The following is a 14,200-nucleotide window of genomic DNA, read 5'->3' on the forward strand; positions in this document are numbered from 1 at the left end:
TAAGCCATTATGGTTTGTCAAATCATAGAACATATAAGCATTTGATCAAAATGAATGTTTTCCATTAGCCACTCTCTATAGATGATTTTTTTTTTTTTTTTTTTTTTTTTTTTACTTTTTTTATTTGGCACACGGGCTTAGTTGCTCCACGGCATGTGGGATCTTCCTGGAGCTGGGATCGAACCCATGACCTCTGCATTGGCAGGCGGATTCTTAACCACTGCGCCACCTAGGAAGCCCTATAGATGATATTTTTTACCACATACAAGAAACAACAAACTTAGGTGGTCTTAGATTCTTTTATATATGCCAGTATAATAGTGAATATGAGAACTACTTCACTCTTTTACAAGGATAAGGCAACAAGGTCATGTCGTTACCAAAATAATAATAATAATAATAAAAAACATAGTTCTAGAAGAGGGTTTAAATGGTCACTATGTGGATAGAACTATATATAGTTCTATTGGATATTCTATGTACTATTAGATAGAACCGAACATAAATTATGCCAAGTTGGATGACCACCTGAGTCATAGGATTAGAACATACATACATCCATCCAACATGCTCCGCTTCCGGCAGGAGGCAGATGCAATGTCTGGAGCCCCATGCTAACATCTGATCTTCTGGGCTGCAAATGACTCTAAGTAATATTTGTCACGATCTCAATAACAACCTCTGTAAACCCTAGAGTGCTTTGTAAACTATCAAATGTGCATGGCAGTAGGCACATAAGGAGCAATTTTAAACTGCTATTTTACAACCACACCTAGAATCAAGATTAGAGAAGAGGAAACCATCATAACACTGCAGATTTGTGGTTCAAAACCTAGATGGTGGCTCCATGCCTTCAATGAAAGAAATTCGATAGTCACCGGGGTGGAAATCTCACGTGCTGATGAACTTTAGTGAAGGATGCTCATTTGAAACTTGAAGAGCTGAGACGGCATTTGTAAAGCGATAGTGCCCTTCGTGTGCCTAGCATGGGCCTCCGAATGGCAGCAAACTGCTTAGAGCAGCATCAAATGAAAGCCAAGTCCTGCTTCTCTATCCGACCAGCTTGCTGTCCTTGATCAAAAATTAACCTTCGCTGCCCGTCATGCTGTTAGTGGTTAAAACTTACCATTTAAATCGTAAGCTGCAAAATCTAAATGGAACTGCATGTGTGATCTTTGTCACCTCATTTTCATGAATGGAGAAGAATATTCTGACACAAAAATTACATACTTAATTCTAGCTCACCCTCTCCGCTGACCTCCATCCCACACTGCCTTGGGTTTATTTCCTCATCCATCAGTGGGTCAAAGTAATTTCTGCTGTATTCATTTCCTGTGGAAAGTACATGAAGTAAGGGTCAGTGATTATTAGAAGCACATGAACCAAAATGTTAATTTTGAAATCGACACCAGCACAGAAGGGCCATTTTAGCTACTTTATAAGCTTAATTTTTTACAAGTCTTCCAGGCTTCCCTTTTTTGTAATTATCATCTTGCAAAAGGTCAGAAAAGGTAATTCAAGAAACACGTTCATGCTATCTGTCTGTTGCTAAAAAATTAATGAGAAAATTTTCAAATGGAGACTTTAGAATAATACTTTGAAAAATTAATCAAAATTATTTTTAAGATATCCTCAAGAAATGGACACCATTGGATTATAATGATGCTTAGAGTTCACTGATGACTCCATCTACCCACTTGTATATAATTCACGGAGAAATCATGTCTTTGTGTCCTGAATTCCACAGTCAACTTAACAATGTCTTAATTATGAGGAACTATAATTGCTAGTTGAGTAAAAAGAAACAAGAAAGAGAGAGGTAGGAGGGAGGGATGAAGGAATAAAAGAAAGAAGCTAAGGAGGAAGGAAGGAAGGAAGGAAGGAAGGGAGGGAAGTGCAAGGGTCTCTTTTTTTATGTCAACTTATGTAACATGAAGGAAAGGTACAAATGATTTAGCCAGAAATTTTATTCAAGACATATCAACAATCTCAACAACACAAATGAAAAATCCTCACTTCACATTTCCCACTTACTTTTGTCCTGATGTCAATAATCAAACTGTAGCATCAAATATGACTTTGTAACAGAGAAAAAGGTCTGTTATCAATTTTCCAAATCTAGTTTCATACTTCCTGCAGATTGACACATATGGCAGTCTGTGGCTAGTAATTTGCATTCAGTAAAATGTAACCTACTCTGACAATAACTCACGTTGCCTCAAACACTGCAAGAGAAATAAAGCTTTGTCAACTGAAAACAGCAATAATTTTGAAAGTATTGCTCACAGGAAAGGGTTAATACGTACCAAGGACAATGTGCTACTCCATAACACATTTGTTTTAGGATCAAACATAATCCCAACAGCAGCTCTTTTTCCAGGACTAAATGGAATTTTGATATGAACCTAGGCTTCATTTATATCTCTGGACCAGCACATTTTTGCTGTCAGTCTCTGTTCTATCAACGTAGTAAGTACAAGAACTGAAAATCTGCTTTACCTTGAGGTCTCAATAAAGAAAAACAAATGAGTTTCATTTTTGTTACTTTATCTGTCAGCAACTACTAGGCTGCTATGAATCTTGGTAGTGTGCAGTCGAAGTCCGATGTACTGCAATGCAGTTATTCTACCCCATTCACCGTAATTGTTGGTTTTTTCTCCTTTCACATAAAGCGCTGTGATACTTTAAGTACACACTTTCCTATGCTGGCAAAATAATTCACCTTTATTAAAGCAAAAATGCTAGTGTATCCCTTATTTAATACCATGGCAGCATCGGTCAGCTATCGGTACCCACATCCTGGAAACCCCCCCAGTCAATACAAAACTCCAGTTCTCTGTGCACTGAAATGCCTTGTTAATAAATAATGCCAAGTGAATCAAGTCCTTGGAGAATAAACACAGTGAAGTCATTTTTAACCACACGTCTGGAGAAGCTGATCTGGCTTGTGGGTTCTCAAACCATGTTCATCCCTGTTGTCAGCTGAGAAATGAGGGCCTTGCCCAGATGAGTGAGAAGGAGGCCTGCCCGCTGGGAGCCTTCCAGACGCTGCCTCCCCTCAGGGCTGGAGGCTTCCCGGCTCAGCTGGAAGATGGCCCCTTCAAGGTCTACGCATGGCTTCAAAATCTATGCAAATTGTTCCTTCCATGTGCAGTGTGGGTTGAGGCACACATGTAAGTTATAAATGCCACTCCTGAAGTGATTTATTTTGTACTTTACTTTCCGGGATACAGCAAATAGCATTTTACAAGGAAAGAATTAGGAGGGATTTTGAGCAAAGAGGCAATCCGCTGATTCGCTTTAAAAATCCTGAAATTCTAGATTACAGTATGTATTTATATGATTCACAGGTTTTTACAGTGTATTCTGCACTACACTTTACAGTACGTAGTGCATTGTTTTACATATGGAATATTACACTTGCCATCATCTGTCTCTTGCACTAAAATATAAGTTCCATGAGGGTAAAAACGTAATCTCCGTTTACTGAAGCCCCCTCAGTGCCTAGAATCTGTGCTTGGCACACAGAGGTATTCATAATACTACCTGAATTCATTCCTTAAATAAATCTTTTTTGGAAGCTTTTTGTAATACCCAAATCCTTCCATTGTCTAGGTGTTGTTGCTTGATGAAAATGAGTCAAGACTCATCACCATTTTCTCATGCTTTATTTCGCTCTTCCTTTCTCTTCTCCATCCTCTCTCTCTTTTCCTTCAAGACCCACTTCCCTTTGCTATTTATCTGAGTCCTTCCAGGAACCACACACTATGTCTGGATTTTAAGAGCAGACAGAGAACGGTGGTTCCGCCTTCAGAGCCCAGTGCACTAGGAGGACAGGGAAGCTGAACATTTACTCTGGTGTGATTTAATATCGTGTAAAGGACAGAGTTCTGTTTGAGTGTATGGTAGGAGCACCTAGCCCACACTGGAGACTTCAAAGACTTCCTGGAGAAATTACTACCTGATGTAGGTTTAAAATGTGATTAGGAATTAGCCATATCAAAAATACAGGGGAAAGGAATTTTTATTGGAAGGAGAAGCATAGGCAAAGGAAAAAAGGCAAAAAGCATAAAGACATGGCAAGCAGGTTTTGTTAGTGAATGCACCCCAGTTATTCTCTGCCTCACAAAATTACAATATAGTAAAGTAAGGAGTGGAATCCAAACTTCCTCAGTGGTTCCAGAGTTGAGTTTTTAACTGATGTTTTTGCTCAAATTATTAAGTTGTACAGGGTCACTTCATGCTGATATGATATTTCACATGCATTCAATTATTTAAGCAAAATTTACTGAGTGCTTATTATGTGAATATATCAGTAAAACAAACATTCAAAAGTCCCTCCCCTCACAGAGCTTACATTCTGTGAGTGGAAGAATAAAAGCAAACAAATATGTATATTTTATAGTTTATTAGGTGGTACCACATGACATGAGGGAAAAATAGTGCCAGATAAGGATGACTTGGCATCCTGGGGCGGGGGCAGGTTTGCATCCCTTGCATATACCTTTATTTCAAACTAAGAATGACATGAAGGATTAAATCACTATGTTCTCAAGACTATTGAGATAGTGAAGTGCTAATGTAATATTTATAGTTATTATTTATAACATTACTATTTTGCCAATTTCTTGCTACAACATATATCAGCTCATGAATCAAATAAGAACCGACTATTATTAAATATTAAAATAATTCTTCCTTTCTATTGTTGCATCTTGCCTAGATAGGCCAATAACCTAAATATTGTAGGCAGAGTTTAAGAAGGGAAGCACATGGGACCTATTAGAAATTTGGAAACTACAGACTTCATCTTAACACTAGTTCCTTTGCTTGTGTTTCATTGGATAGGTCAAGATTTAATAATAGAGAGGGTATATATTACCAGAAGGTAGGTTGCTAATAGGATAAATTCTTAACAGTGTCCTAATCATTCAGAATATGCTTTTGGATATATCTAAAATCATCTCATAGGAAAATTAACAGACCCACTGAGAAATTCAAAGTAGGGCATTTAGCAATATACATACAACAGGTTTTAATACGGCTGATATTTAACTCTTTGTTACATCGGATGAATAATCTGAATATTGCATATATACATATATATGTGCTTCTGCATTGAAGCAATTGGGCGTGATACATAAACTAATAAGCTAGTAAATTGGTTTTGTTTATACTCTTGTATCGAGAGTATAAACAGAGCATCGAGAGCTGTTCAGTGTTTAGAATCAGCCTCAGTCAGTGCATTTCTCGGGCTGTTTTCACTGAACTGGGGGAGGAAGACACATGTGCTTGCCTCTGCCCCTTCCACACATATCAGGTTTTCCAGTCCTTTAACTCAGAGCTGCACGGAATATGATCAGGGCTTTTACTTAAATTACACCGCACGTGAACTTTGGTCAGGAAATCCTCTGTGTGCACCCATGCAGTTCCTGGGGGGCTATAAGAGTGAGGATGAAATTGCCCACCAGAGGGAGGTTAGTGTGAATCATGGAAGCGTCTTGACTCAACGAGGCAACCACTTGCTTTCAAATCAGCCCCATTAGCTCCAGAGAGAGAAGCCCTGAACGCATCTATCCGTTTCTCCAGAGGTTTATTGGCTCCATTCTTGTCTCTTTCCTGTGAATCCACCTGCTTCAGCTCTGCTTTTTATCACCAGTCATCATGTTTTCTATAACACACTGTGAGTTAAATAAACACAAGGCCTGTGTAAACTAAATAACTAAAAAAGTTACTTTCTATGATTACAGCCATGCACCAAAATTTTATAAACTAAGATATTCTCCTGAACATTATTCCTTTGAAAGGCATGAGGCCTAGAGATCTATAATCAAATTTCATTCCCGTGAACTTTATAAATAAATTTGGGAAAACTTTCTATTTTCCCCACTTTGAAAATCTAATACCAAGGTCTCAGGTTTAAATGTTCAGGCAGTTTATATATATGTATGAAACAAAAATGTGAAAATCAGGACATTGTAATAAAAGGCAGGTTACTGGGAACTATGTCAAACCCAAACATGGTCTATTTTACTAAATCCACTCACATACTATTTTTATAAGATTGATTTACAAACATTTTTTAAATTAATGGCAACTAAAGATACATGGCTACTTTTTAATATGATAAAGAATGATTATCTTAAACCAAAGTCTTATTACATTATCAAAAGAAAACTACAATAAAACTAAACCAAACCAAAAAAAAAAAAAAAAAAACGAAATTTAAGATGAAATCTCAGACTATGACTTAGGTGTCCACTATCAATGTTAGTATTCAGTATTCCAATATTCTCTTAGAAATCTTAGTCAAAGCAATTGGAACAGAAATAAGGGGGAACAGAGCTAAAATTATTGAAAATAATTCTCTTTTGTGTAAATATTATTTGAAGACAATGTTTCCATACCACGGACACATGAGAAATTTGACTGGAAAGCTTTTAGAACAAAGACAATAATTTTCAAAGTATTTGAATAATACCTTAGAAAACAACCAGATAATCATTAAGAATCATTAATTATTTAAAAATACCAACAACAGCCACTAAGGAGATATAATGATTAAATAGAAAACCAACACCCGTAATAAAGCTCCAGATAACTCTCAAAATTAATTTATTTCTATTAGATTTTCATAGGAATCCCTAGGGAGTCAGCAAGTGTATTCATCTTACCCAGAAACTCGAACTGAAAGGCACAAGTTTTTAACCACAGAGTTAAAAACAGCAAATTGAATACCAGTTCCCTTCTCTTCTTCATAGAAAGGCTATCCTGTGAAAATGGCTCCACTGCTCACACTATATGCAAAAGCTGGTGCCCTGTTGGACAAATTAGCCTTCTCCACTGCTTATTCTTAACTTCCTTTCCAAACCTTGTGGGGATTTGCGATATCAGTGATTTGAAAATCTAAATAGGGTAATAGTCGAAGTTTGCTAACAAGTACTAATTAATTGAGCCATATTCTTTCTTCCCCTAAGGCCCTCCCTCCTGGTAAATTACCAGGCATTTTAACTTTCAAACCACTGGAGTGCTGTTGTGTGCATAATTGCTGCAGGGCTCATCCGACAGGACCCCAAGGCATTGATACATCTTGTGCTCCTCCGGACCTCGAATCCTCAGAGTTAAAGCGGGTCCCTAAGTACCTAACTTCTAAACAGGAAGATCTTTCCATTACTTAAGTAAAAATGATAATTCAAAAGGTTAAGTATAAATGTATTGTTTTTTTGCGCATATTTAAAAGTCCTTCGAAAGCAATATCAAAGTTGGTGTGTTTTTTTTTCTTTCTAGTTGAAGCCAGGAACCATTATCCTACAAGTCCATACATTTCTGTGTAGAATTTAGAATATTGCCTTTCAATTAGGAAGGAGCTGATATCAGATGTCAATCACCCCCTAATATTTCTGATTGTGGCTTCATTCATTTAACAACTATGTCTTCTCCCTGCATCTATTATTACTTATTTTCATGTGTTGTATGTACGGGTTCATTCAGGTAGTAATATTTTCATCACACTGAAGCACACTTCACTATGAAAGCAATCAATATATTAGGTTATTAGATTTAGTTTAAACAATCAATTAATAATACTTTCTCTTAAAAAATCTGGTAATTTATAGACAACCGAACTCTATCTCATAATGCAAAGGGTTCTTGTCTTCCCAGAGGTCTTATTTTTATAAGGTTTTTGGTGAATTAATCTGATGAAGGCCAAGGAAAATCTTATTTTCAATTAAATCTTTTTAACAGAAAACAAAAAAATATATCTGAAAGAAACTCTAAATGGAATTTTTTGGAGATTAAGTACTAATTTATGCTAAAAACATGTATAAGGTCATGAAAAAGTTATGTAAGGTCTTAAGAGACTTTTCTAGTAAAACTGTTCTTAAAATGGAAATCCAGATATTGAATTCTAGTCAATATGGTGGCCTCCAGAACTTTGAAATTTATGTGGAATTTCACTGATACAGTGCAACTTCTTATTCTGGAAGCAAAAAAGTCTTTTAGAAAATTTCACCAAATATTTAGGAGATATAGGTAAACAATTTAGTAACCTGTCCAACTACTGAGGCTAATTACATCACTAATGTATCCAAAAATAAGTTTTTCTCTCAGTTCTTTTACTGTGTAGCTGTTTATATTAGAAGACTCACTAGACTTCTGTAATATCAGCTCTATGATCTCTACTTCTAGCATTTCTATGATTCTAAGATTCTTAACCATACTTTTCACCATTACCAGATTCCTGTGCTCACATTTTTATTTTAAAGGTACATAAATTTCACTGGCACATAAATAAAGCCAGTGGTTTACAAGTATGAATCTATGTTATCAATAAACTGGAATAATAAAGTAGTATCTCTCAATGTTAAAATAATTCTTACAAAAATTCTCCAACCAATTATGATACTTATCACAGATTTTATACAATATTGTTTTACAAACAAAGTCATACATTGGGGCTTTCATTACCATCAATTTGAAGAGAAGATAAATATAAGGGTGCTTAATGGCGGGTAAGCTGTTATCAATGGTTTCAATTTTAGTATTAACAGAAATAGGAAAAGACAATGTCAATAGACATTCTGCCAATTTCCAGGGCAAGTCTGTCTGATTACCTGAAGGTGGGCAGCTCCTTCTGAGAAGAAAATTAATTAAACTTTTCTTATTCTTTTGAAATTCCCAAAACTCAAACATTTGATTAAAATGCTCCTTCCCCAACTGGGTAAACATTATTCTAGAACTCTGATACTCCATTTAAGAAAAAAAAAAAAGGGAGGGGGGGCAAGAAAGTAAACTTAAATTGACTTGTATTGATTTGTATAAACTGACCAAATATTTTACCCATCTTGTATCAACATAAAAATATTTCTTTATTTCTGTAGGAAGGATGCTTTCCTGAGTGTTTATTTTTAGGCCTCCAAGTCAATGAAACAGGTTCAAATCACTTAGGAGCCAAAGGGTATCTAAAGACACAAATCCAGGTCAGTTCAATAAACCTAAAGCAAATGATTTTCCTATATATTTCTTTTTCTTAATAATATTTGAAATGTCTCAAGGCAAAAAAAGATCTTTAAATGTACTATATATTTCATATAACACCCTTTTTTTCCATCTTGACGGGGAAACGGCTATAAATGAGAACAATGTAAACAGTTTTATATAATACCACTTCTTACATAATCTAGGCTATGTGCACTGGGAGGAAAAACAATTCTCATCACATATTTTCTCTTACAGCTTGAATTATGCACTTAACATGTACACTTACATGTTACTTTATTTTTTTCATTTTATTTTTTTTACATGTTATTTTTATTACAAAATTTTGTGCATGTGTATTTCTAATGGCCACGCCAATCTGAAGATCGATTTAGGGTCACAATTAAAGCCCTAACTTAGGATTTCTCTAGCTCAGGCACAACTATTATGATCTCCTACCCTTAATTCAAACTCCCCCTCATTTCTCTGGAGAGAATCTAAGGCCTTAGGTCCCCGATGCTGAAATTCATTCCTCTCCCCTTCTTTTGGAACAACTGCCATTTTCTTTCTCTACGACTGAGGCTTCTGCTTTGCTGCCTGCTGCCAAGGTTTCTATGCTGACAGAGGTGCTCTTCAAGCCAACCCATCACAGAATCAATGGTGGCTCCTCCACCCTGTGGAGGAACCGGGAAACCACGTCCTGTCAATCCCAGAGATGCTGCTGGGCCACCTCAAGTGACTGCTGTCATTTCCAATACTGACTCTTGCTGGTACCCGTTACAGGTCATCCCAAGTTCTATCCAACATCTTCTCATGTTCTGATCAAACCTTGAACTCATGTCTCTGCCCATCCATGTTCCATTGGCAATGCCAACTAGAGGAATGCATGTAGTCTTTACCCACATGGTTTTCCTTCATGTCACACAGGTTAGCAGGTAGAGCTCCTGAGGTCCCCAGCGACTGACAGAGATCTCAGTTTTTATTCCAAGCTCCTCTCCCCAAGACCCAGGAATAAATGCGTGAGGATTAGACCATGGGACAATATGACTGGCAAACACTGTACAGTAGTTAGTAATTAGTTTTGATCTCCTGCCCTGAGATCAAGATCATGTGCCTCTTTCCTTAGAATTAGTCCTTTCCCAGGACTTTTTTAAAAATGGAAATGCAACAAATGAACCAGTCAAATGGCAGCTCAAGAGAGCTTAGCGAAGTTTGAATTGAATATGGAATTTCATTAATACAGAGTAACTTCTTATTCTGATGGCCAGAAAGAATTTTTGTAAATGTCACCCAATATTTAAAGGTAATTAGGTTTAAAAAAAAAAAATTCTGTCCAGCTGCTAAAATACTGCCCACATCACTGAAGCATCAGAAAACCTAAATTTTTATAGGTTTTTCACTAAAAAGTTGTGTTTGGTTTAGTCCACTTTAAACCACAAGTTCTCAGACATGCTCAGTCCTAGGCTGAACACAGTTTAATAAACTAAAGTTGGATCCCAGCTGTTCCCATGTGGTACACACACGTGTGCACGCACACACACACACCCCTTTCCTGATTTACCCATACTTCTAGAGTCACTCAATCTGAGAAATGGTATTTATGAAATCAATGTAAAAATCTTGTGTGAGAAACTATCGCTTTTTTTGAGAGTGCCAGGTTAACCTGGGTTACTCAACTAGAATCTCCAGAGTTGCCCTCAATGTGACTCTGCTGATGTAACATGTTTCAAGACATAGGGAATGTCCGTGTCTGTTGTGTTCACTTTTGCATCTCCTGTATCTAGCTTAGTGCCTGACAAACAGATGTTCGATCAGTATGCTTTTCAGTAAGTGAGGAAGAGGAAATGGAGTATTTTGGTACATATATATACCAAATTATATATAAATTATTTTATATCCTACTAATCACACATATACCACTCCCATTTTTTAACTGTACTGATGTTATGAACAATAGGATATGATCAGGAAATAATCCCAGACTGAGGAGCTGTAAGGGACATTTATCAGATGTGTGCCTGGTTGATTTGTCTTGCTGTCTTGCATCCATTTCCCCTCCCTAATAGCATCCCAATTTCCTAGTTCCCAGTGTGTATAGTCTATGACGATGGTTCAGTAACTCCAGATTCCTGTCTCCAGTGACAGAAGCCAGGAAGGGCTGACACAACCTGCTTCCCCACCTGTGACAAAGCCAGGGGGCCGGCAAGTGACCTAAGCGTGGTCGATCAAATGCTCTCCCCTAGGACTTCGGGTGAGAGAAGCAGGATGAAAAGAACACTTGAAATAACCTCAGTGAAAATTAGAGATTAAAAGGAGAAAACTTTCCCAAGTGCAACTAAATCACTCACCATCCTTTGAACTGTTTCACTTCTGTAATTATTTCTTATTTCTTCTTATCTAAAGCCTTTCCGTGGCTCCCTCTCACATCTGTCCCACGTTTCATTTTACTGTCATTTAGAAGTCAGTCGTTCAATACTTTTTAGCATCACCATGTTATATATTCAGATTATTAAATATGCCCTTTTGACCTACCCGCCCTCAAGCCCTTGTTGTGTTTAGAACCTAAGCCAATTCCTCTAACTTTTGAAATTCTAAGCAGTTGTGGATTCTCTGCCGCTCTCCCTTTTCAAGTGCTGTAATTCTGAATTTCCCATCATCAGGCCAGGCCAGGCCACGGCTGGCAGTGAGCGAAGTGGATGAGCTGGGATCAGAGAAGCATCTGAGTTCCGGGCAAGATAGAGCAGAGGACATGTGGCCAAAAATTATCACATGTGTGTTATCCCTCCCAAAATTTACAAAACAGAGGGTTGGATGTTTTTGCTAAGTGCATGCCTACAAATTAAGGGTAATAGGAATGGAAAGAAGGTCACAAACAGAGCCGAGAAGACTAGTTTTAGAAGTGAGGAGCAGAGGCAGAGTGGGTGGGAGGAGACCTGGCAGGAAGCAGGAAGGACTGAGAGTTTTGTTGTGTTTTTTCTCATTCACACCTTGTAAAAATGACTGATACCAGTGTACAGTGTCAGCTCTGCAGCACACTGTCCTTCTCCCTGGAGAACCTTTAGACAAACAAGCTTCTAAGGATGCTTTAACATTGGAGTGTTCAGGGGGGATTTGAGGATACCCTCCAAGTGATCTTAAAATCAGACCACTCTGTAGTTCCTTATTTTGCTTGTTCCTAAGATCAGCGTGTATTTACTTGAATCACATTTCTCCTATACTAAGGGACTCAATCCATCACAAGTTTGAAGTCTTTTTAATCCAAAGTTTGTTGTTAGAAAATCTCTCTCCTAGACATTTCCCTGATAATTTAAATCGCTATCTAGCCAACAATTTTACATTTCTCTGAAATAATCTGGATAAGTAAAGTAGTATTGGTATTCTGCCATTACTTACAGTTGCTTTTTTTTTTTAAGCATCTAAAAGGTGGAAATGTATTTGATATGTACTTGTAGGATGAGAATTTGTGCTCATTGTAATAATACTGTGGGCAAAGTATGTAGTTACTCTATTTTACTTAAGTCATCACATTGGCAGATGATATAAATGTTCTTTTTTATTGTATTAACAAGTAACATTGTGTTCTTTAATACCTAGCAGTTTCTAAATTCAAGTATTTCAAATATTCTTCCTTGTTCACAGCCGATAAAGTTGCACATCTCATTTGCAATTGAATTTTTTTTTTTTTTGAGGCTCCTCCAAAGGCAAGTGAGCAGTGTGGGTCTGGGTAGAGACCCATCAGATGATTTTTTAATTAATTAATCAATTTAGTTATTTATGTATTTATTTGTTTATTTTTGGCTGGGTTAGGTCTTCGTTGCTGCTCGCAGGCTTTCTGTAGTTGCGGAGAGCGAGGCTACTCTTTGTTACTGTACAGGGGCTTCTCAGTGCTGTGGCTTCTCTTGTTGCAGAGCTCGGGCTTTAGGCTCATGGGCTTCAGTAGTTGTGGCACACGGGCTCAGCAGTTGTGGCTCGCGGGCTCTAGAGCTCAGGCTCAGTAGCTGGGGGGCACAGGCTTAGTTGCTCCAAAGCATGAGGGATCTTCCTGGACCAGGGATCGAACCTGTGTCCCCTGCATTGGCAGGCGGGATTCTTAACCACTGTGCCACCAGGGAAGTCCCTCAAATAAGTTTTTTAATGTGATTATGTTTCAGAATAGAGGGGGTGGAACCCCAACCTATGTCCACATCTAGCTGGATTTGTCAGGATAGAAGTCATTCCTCGATTTTTCATCTAAAGCTCCTTCTACTCTGATCTACTTTTTTTTATTCATACAGTTTAGTTAAGAAAATGGTGAATTGGATTGCATTATTAAGCTGCAAATTCCATGAGAGCAGTTACCACTTAATATGCATTTTTGTTTCCTGATTTTGTACTGATCTACTTTTGAGTTACAAAACTTTCTCTCTCCCCATTTACTAATTCCTGGCTCATAGGGGAATTTATTCACTCCATCTCCAGGAATACTCTTTACATCCAGACTTTTATTTGTATCATAGAAATGATGTTAGACATGACAAGTACAATTGAGCCAGTGTTGGAACTGATACACTGTGGGTCAATATCCCTTACACAGCATTTGGAGGCTGGAAAGTTAAGGTTCTCTGAGAGTTCCTCAAATCCTCCCATGCAAACCTGAGTGGCTGGACTTGCAAATCTAGCTGGCTATAACTGCGCTGCTCAGTTCCATAGCTGCCAGCCACATATGCCTGTGGCGCACTTGACACGAGGCTCGCGCACATTAAGACTTGCTGTCAGTATAAATGCACACAGATTTCAAAGACTCCATACCAAAACAAGGTAAAATATCGCTTTAAATTTTACATTGATTACAAGTTGAAATAATATTTGTACATATTGGTTGAAATAAAGTGTATTATTAAAGTTCATTCACTGGTTTCTTTTTAATTTTATTCATGTGTGCTGTTAGAAAATTCCGAATTGCGTTCATGGCTCACATGGTATTTCTACTGGATAGCACCTGCGTATAATTACTTTCGCCCTGACACTTACCCCAGATGTCAGCCTTTCGACAGACCTCATCTCGCCAACACCTGATCTTCCACAACTATAATTATTCTCCACGACTCATTTTCTTGTGCTTCTAACAGTCAAGCCATCGCGTGGTACTCCACCTCGGAATACCCATTCACACACTTAAAATCCAAGGTTTTCACACAGGCTCCTGGGCCCACTGAGCATAAGAATTCCTCTTGATGACATC

General features: G+C 37.6%; 1 protein-coding gene across 1 annotated transcript in view; it reads right to left on the reverse strand.

Annotated features, from left to right (window-relative positions):
- The window catches only part of LOC130831595 (orofacial cleft 1 candidate gene 1 protein-like), a gene marked incomplete at its 5' end in the record, with an annotated part of 175,328 nt that overhangs the window by 158,463 nt on the left and 2,665 nt on the right, over nt 1-14,200 (reverse strand). The window contains one exon of the mRNA XM_057699860.1: nt 1,246-1,332. Coding sequence (XP_057555843.1) covers nt 1,246-1,332 — 87 coding nt within the window. The remainder of the gene's footprint in view (nt 1-1,245; nt 1,333-14,200) is intronic.

The sequence above is a fragment of the Hippopotamus amphibius genome, chromosome 11 (assembly GCF_030028045.1).
Source record: "Hippopotamus amphibius kiboko isolate mHipAmp2 chromosome 11, mHipAmp2.hap2, whole genome shotgun sequence".
Taxonomy (NCBI): domain Eukaryota; kingdom Metazoa; phylum Chordata; class Mammalia; order Artiodactyla; family Hippopotamidae; genus Hippopotamus; species Hippopotamus amphibius.